This window comes from Arachis hypogaea, chromosome 9 (assembly GCF_003086295.3).
Source record: "Arachis hypogaea cultivar Tifrunner chromosome 9, arahy.Tifrunner.gnm2.J5K5, whole genome shotgun sequence".
Classification (NCBI taxonomy): domain Eukaryota; kingdom Viridiplantae; phylum Streptophyta; class Magnoliopsida; order Fabales; family Fabaceae; genus Arachis; species Arachis hypogaea.
The window spans coordinates 7,283,890-7,290,985 of record NC_092044.1 but is presented as its reverse complement, the minus strand read 5'-3'; the positions used below and the strand labels follow the sequence as shown (position 1 = coordinate 7,290,985).

Genomic DNA, 7,096 nt, shown 5'->3' with positions numbered 1-7,096 from the left:
ATTTTTAATATATATTTTATATATACGAACGTCTAATTTAGTAATTTTTTTTTGTACACACATAAGATAGCAGTAGAAGAGCAAGTTTGTGCATCTTTTCTGTTTTATTGTTTTCTTATATTAGATGCAAAGCTGGATTAGATTAGACTTGTTGACATTTGTTTTTTGGTGACTAGACTTGTTGACATTTAATTTTGTGTTCGACCTCACCCTTCATTTGTTTTTTTTTTCTTTTTTTTAAATAATTAATATGTACTGTACAAGAAACTTCTACTCTTTGACCAGTTATTAGAAGTCATATATTTACACACACAATTTCGGTTTATTTATTAATTGAGCCATTTATTAAATTCAAGCCAATTCTGGTTAGTGACTTAAACATTTATCAAATTAGTTTAACTTAAACATTTAGAGAATATATAAAGAATATAAATAAAAGAAAGAGGAATACCTCAAATTAATTCAGTTTCTAATAAATTTTAAACTAGAGATTTTGTTCTTCAATAAATTTTAATTATCAAGTTAATTTTTAAACTTTTATTTCGTTAGACAAATAAATTTTTCTATTAGATTATTCGTCTATATAAAAAAATTTATATGAGAATTACTAAAATTTTGATGTAAAGATTGATTTATCTAATAAAATAAAAAATAAAAAATTAATTTGACAATTAAAATTTGTTAAAAGTTAAAATGTCCTGCTAAAACTTATTGGGATCTAATTTAGGGTATTATAACGTAAGGAATGACAAAACATAGATGATATATGCATGCAGAACTCAGAATAGGATCCTTTCATCATCAATTCATTTTGGACTCTGGCTAACCTTTTTTTTTTCTCCATTTAAATATTTCTAAGAAAATAAAGATAGATTATATTATGTTAAGCTATGTTTGGGAACACTAAAATAAAAATTAAACTTAGTTTATGTAGAGACTAGCACACATAAACAAAGAGCACAACATATGCAAGAAATGATTAGCAAGATGAAGGTAAAGAATGAAAGACTGGTGTTGTGATTGTAAAATATGTGATTATCATGTGTGTACAAGGAGGATCGGAGAGCACACACATATATACTAGATTACTAGTAGTGTTAGTAAGAAATAGCAGTTCCCCCTCTATATTAATTTTAATTTGTTAAGAAATTAATTTTTTTTAACCAACAATCAATTAATAAAATTGTATATAAATGAAGTTAAAAGAGAAAAAACTAAAAAAAATAAAAAATATAAATGTTAACAATTACAGGATTCAAATTCTTCTTTCATAAACTAAATAGCAACTGAGCAGAGGTGGTATAGCAACAGCTTTGAATAAATTAGCCATCTCTGAGAGAAGTAAGAACTAAGAACCTTCATTGTAGCTTCGCAAGCGTCGTTTGCTAGTGTGAACATGAAGAACAATGAGTTCGATCGGGTGACCAACAAAGAATAACAAATATTAAAATTCAAATTAAAAAGGAGAAAACTACTAAATAGTAAAGATCTCGGAATAAAAAAATTAAATTAAAATTAGAAGGGAGCAAGCCACCAATTAGAAGGCACCAAATGCTTCCGGATTAGACAGAAGCATGTTTTTTAATTTATTGATAACAAAAATAATTATAAAATGTGATAAAAATAAAAAGTAAAAAGGGGAGGAGAAGGGGTTGCTGACGGGGTTTTTTGTTTGATAGTTGATACTTGATACAGCGGACAGCCTTTATATACCCTTCCTAAACGAAACCTTCGAAACTCAACACTCAACGGAGATTAACAAAAATAAAAGAGAAATGGAGACGGAAGTGATTTTCTTATGCAGCTACGGTGGGCAGATCAAGTTCCACGACGGAACCAACCAACACATGTACGAAGGCGGCAAAAACAAGAAACTCCGCGTTCGCAGCAGCATCAATTTCAATGACTTGATCGCCGAGCTCGCCGACAACAGCGGCACTGCCGACGTGGCCTACTTCGAGTACCAGATCCCAGGGTACGGCCTAGAAACCCTCGTCAGCGTCACCAACGACAGAGACCTCCGCAACCTGATGCGGGAGTTCGATCCGAACATACCCGACGACGTCAAGCGTATCTTCCTCTTCCCTGAGAAAAATCCTTCACCCTCTCCTCCTCCTCCGCAGCGCTTGGAGCGCGTCGATTCACCGCTGCAAGTCGCTGAGAACGCGTCCGAGCTGGAGGCAGTTGCAGGTCCGCGTGTGAACCACGTGGTTCACTACTTGATGCTTGTATCGGCCGGTTTACTCTTCACAGCGGTACTACTTTTTTTGGTACCCTTCGTATTCACCCTTCAACCGCAGAATCATTCAGTTATGGTCGTTAACGACGACCTCAAGAGCACTGGAACTATCGCACCACTTGGATCTGATGATCTTGATGATCAATCTGTCTCCGACAAAGCTGCAGCAGTACCGGTATTTTTTTGCTCTCTGTTTTTTTCTTTCTTTTATGGTTACACATATACTAATATTTCTCTTTGTTCTATTTTGTGGATGTCAATATTACCATGTATATGATTATGATTGAACCTACCGATTTCTTCTATTACTATTAGCAGATATGTTTTTTCTTCATCATTAAGGGTATAGCATATGTCAACAATTCCTATGGTACGGTCTTGTCGTCGAGATCGTGCGTGGGAATTGTAGCTGCACGTGGATCCGACGCGCTAGCTTAGTCCACACGTTGACATATATGACCAATGAATCTGTGGTCTATTTTCAACTTCAATGTCCTCCAGGACGATGGAGAAGGAGTACGGTGCTCTCACAATGCCGTTAAAAGGTTTTGTTTTGCTCTTCTAGTTTTTGGTTTTTCTTTCCCTCTCTTTCATGAATCCATTTTCCTTTGGCTTCTACAAGGAGAGAGAATATAATAAAGGCGGCCATGCCGCTATATAAGGGATTTTAAAGTTTATTGAATGAAATCAAGCATGGAAATTTTAGTTAATTTAATTTCCTTGGATTGATTGCTTTTGGTGAATGATCGAGGAAAATTGTTCTGTGTGACAACCATTTTTTAAAATACAGTCTAAACTTTTTTGTAATGAGTTTAGAGTGTGTTTTATATGACAGGCAATGTCATCTTAACATTCCTCGTAAAAAGAGGGATTGGAATGTGGTTTCAAGAGAGTGAAATAAAACAATGAAGGCACTGTTTTTTATGGACCAAATATGGGCTTTCACCTTATACACCTCAAATTAGATGGAAAACATATGGAGGCTATAATGAAATTTATTTCATTATAAAGCACTTAATTGCTCATCATGATCAAATCAGTTTATTAAATTCTCTTGAATTCCATTTCACTTAACCCTATATGGCTTTGCTTGAATTAATGATATAGGGAGGAATGAATTAGAGTCTAATGGGGATTTAATAAACTTTTATCATTTAAATTGACAAATTGATGACGGAATTCATTGCTATACATAATGAGATAGATTCCATCTGGTTCCATATCAAAAGCTTCATTCTTGTTTCTTCCAGTTTGAGAGAAATCATATTTTGTCCAATTAAACAGTGACGGAATGGAACATAATTCTACTCTTTCTGACTCCGTTGCATTACTTCACTCCCTTAAAACATCATCTACTCCACTCTTTTAGATTTCATCATTCCAAACCTACTCAATATGTTTGAATTGATGGTTTGAGAAGGAATAAAATAGAGCTCAAAGGGATGCAACGGATCGGGCTTCCACCGTTTGGATGTTAATTAAATTCTTATTCTCGGGATTGTTAGTTAGTGATTGAATTGATTATATATATTCCACCATCTCATTTCCCTAAAGGTTCTCAACTTTTGTTCTTTCCCTATTTGAGATAGTAATCTTTGTAACTATTTTAATTTTAGTAATGGTAGAAAGATTAAAAAAAATAATTAAATTTTGTTTTATTTAATATTTATTAATTATTATAATAATTAATAAATATTAAATAAGATAAATTCTAGTTGTTTTGGACTAATTTTTTGTTTTACTAAACATTTTTGTTTAATTTTAAATCATGTTATTTCATGAATCTCGTTTGATTGTCTACTTTCAACTTCATCATCGATGGTATGCAAGTGTGACCTACTGACCTTCATTTGTTTGTTTTCATAACTCTTATGTTCTTTCATTTTTTCTTCTTATGTGACGCATATCTGCACCCAAATAAAATAATTTAAATATCATTTAATATACTTTGTCTTTAAATGTTAGGCTTTCGATCCGTCGAATGCTGCAGATTTTTATGTGTTTATCAGTTTTAGAGGCAAGGACTCGCGCATCAACTTCGTGTGTCATCTTCACCAAGCTCTCAACCAACAACAAATCAAAGTCTTCATAGATCACAAGCTCCCAAAAGGACACAGCATATGGCCTTCACTCTTAAAGGCTATTGAAAGTTCACATTTATCTCTTGTCATTTTCTCACAGGACTATGCTTCCAGCAAGTGGTGTTTGCAAGAATTGGTCAAAATATTAGAGACCATGAAGCAACAAGGACAGGTTGTTCTCCCTGTTTTTTATAATATAGATCCATCACATGTGCGCTACCAGCTTGGAAGTTTTAAACAAGCATTCGAAAAGCACGTGCAGAAATTTGACCCAATTGTGGTTCAAAATTGGAAGACGGCTCTCACTGAAGCAGCAGATTTGATTGGTTGGGATTCAAAGTCACCCTACATTAGGTGACGGCTTATTATTTATTAGTTATCGGAACATAAAATAAAATAAAATGATTATTATTCGATTAAAAGTAAGTCAGTCAGTCTAATTAATATGGACTAAGTCTAATTAAATTGCTTTTAGTAAAAGAATTAAGTCTAACATGCTTTTTAATTTTGGTTTATTTTATATTATGTTAGGGATGATGATGATCTTGTTCAGCAGATAGTGGAAGATGTTTTAGAGAAGAAGAATCAATATTGCAAATCCAAGGCTTGAGCTGAGAATTATTCACGATTCTGAAGCTTTCGGTCGTCATGGACGACGTGGATATATAAACACAATTAGCAAATATATGTGCTTTATGTTTTAAAATTAAAATAAAGCAATCTTTGAATTTTCTCTATTGTAGGGTTTGAAGGATTATCAGCAATGTGCTTGAAGTTTAATTTGAAATTGTATTATTAGGAGGAATTATATTCTAGTGAGTGTTATAGAAGAAGGATGAAAATCTTTTTAAGCAAAAAAGTTGGTAAAATAATAAAGTGAACAGTTAATTATTTTTAAATTAAAATAGTAGAATATATATTTTATAAAAATTATAAAATTAATAGTAATTAATTTTTTATTTCATCATTTTATAAACTTTTTATTTTAGAAAATCTAAATTCATACAGAAATATCATTCACCGATAATTAAGGTTGTATTATATATTGTAAAAAAAAATTACACATTTGTTTGGTGATTTATATATTTTATGTGATAGTTTTCAAAATTTACCTAAGATATTTATCTGTATTATTATTGTTATTATTTACTTGGGGATATTTTAACATTTTCTTGAATATTTTTCATTCCTATTCATGAAAATATAAAACTTATTATGGAAGGGAAGTTCTAAATATATATAACTTTCTTGATAATGATTAGTTCTTGAAAATACATTTTTTATGACATCTAAGAAATTAATAACATACATTACTATTACTTGATCTAGCGGTATAAGAATACACCTTGTTTCTTTCTTTCTTTGTTTTTTGTGATCTTAAATTTAAATTTTTAATAAGGATATAATAGATCATCAGAACGCCGACTAATTAAATTAGATTTAATTTAGTAAAGTTTTATTTTTCAAAAGTAAGTTTATGAAAATTATTTTTTAAAGTCAGTTTTTTAAAAATTATCATATCTGCGTTTGATAAAATTAAATTAAAAATAATTTTTAATAAATATAAGTACTATAATTATGTTTGATAAAATAATTTTTAAAAATAAAAAAACTCACAATATATATATGTATATAATAAAAATTACTTTTTTTGTTGTTAGTAATTAATAAAAATAATTTTGGATATTTATTATTATATAATATTATATTAAATTTTTTAATTTTGATAAGTATAAATTAATTTAAAAAAATTTATGTTTTTTTAAAAGTATTTATAACTATTAAAAACTATAAATATAAGTACACAAATTTTTAATTTATCAAACACAAAATGAAGTGTTTATGCTTTTGAAAAATATAAATTTCTTTTAAAACAAATTTATCAAATCAAATCTTAGTGAATCTATAATAATAACTAATAAAATTTAGATATTAATAAAAAAATACTTTGAAAAGGATATGATTAAGACACTCCAACTAGCTAGGGAGCTGTATGTTATTATTTTTTTAGCCATTGACTCGGTTAATAAAAATTTAAAATATAATTATTTTGGTAAAAATAAATAAATAAATAAATAAAAAGAGGAAAAAATAAAGAATAAATTAAAATAAACTAAATGTCAATGGATTGTGATTTTTTTTTTTAAATTAAGTCATGGATAATTGAAAATAAGCTTTTTTCCATCTGGTCCGTACAAAATTTGGTTGCAAAGGACCAATGAAAGAATTAGCGGAATTATTTTTCAAGCAGATGGTATAAAAAAAAAAAAAAAAAAAAACCAATGTTCCAAAACATTTTTGGAAAACCAACCCTAAAACACCTGCTGCTACTCACCTACCAGCTAGCTCCATTTTCACTATATCCTTGGAAGCCTAATCTACATGTGCATAATATAACGAGTAATTATAGTAGGTCAATTATATTTTGGTGTCTACGATGATTATAATATTTTTAAAAAATTTTTAAAATTAAAATAATATTTTTTAAAAAATATTATTAAAAAATATTATTAAAATATAAAAATATAATTTTAATTCTAACCATACTTACATAATCATTATAATAATTAATTATTATAACATAATCATACTATAATTCAATTAATATAATATTAAGAATTGGTCATTATTCTTTAGCATTTGAAACGTCACATTTTTTAATCGCCATAAATTTCCTTACAGTTTTACTATATATGTAATCTACTAATTAATAGTAGTATATGAGAAAATTAGAGATATTTTATATTCATAATTTGAAAAATTTTATTATTAATTT

The 7,096-nt window shown here is 29.0% G+C and overlaps 1 protein-coding gene across 2 annotated transcripts; it reads left to right on the top strand.

Annotated features, from left to right (window-relative positions):
• Window positions 1-1,456: 1,456 nt before the first annotated feature.
• LOC112710175 (uncharacterized) lies at window positions 1,457-5,057 on the top strand. 2 transcript variants are annotated; one of them, XR_003156737.3, is made up of 3 exons: window positions 1,457-2,414; window positions 4,205-4,742; window positions 4,852-5,057. XR_003156737.3 is itself a non-coding variant. In XM_025762298.3 (3 exons), exons 1-3 carry the CDS (start codon window positions 1,776-1,778, stop codon window positions 4,928-4,930), a joined length of 1,188 nt encoding a protein of 395 aa, XP_025618083.1. In that variant the 5' UTR covers window positions 1,457-1,775; the 3' UTR covers window positions 4,931-5,057. The 2 variants fall into 2 exon arrangements, 1 of the variants encoding a protein (XP_025618083.1); XM_025762298.3 differs by having other exon boundaries at window positions 4,205-4,674.
• The last annotated feature ends 2,039 nt before the right edge of the window (window positions 5,058-7,096 follow it).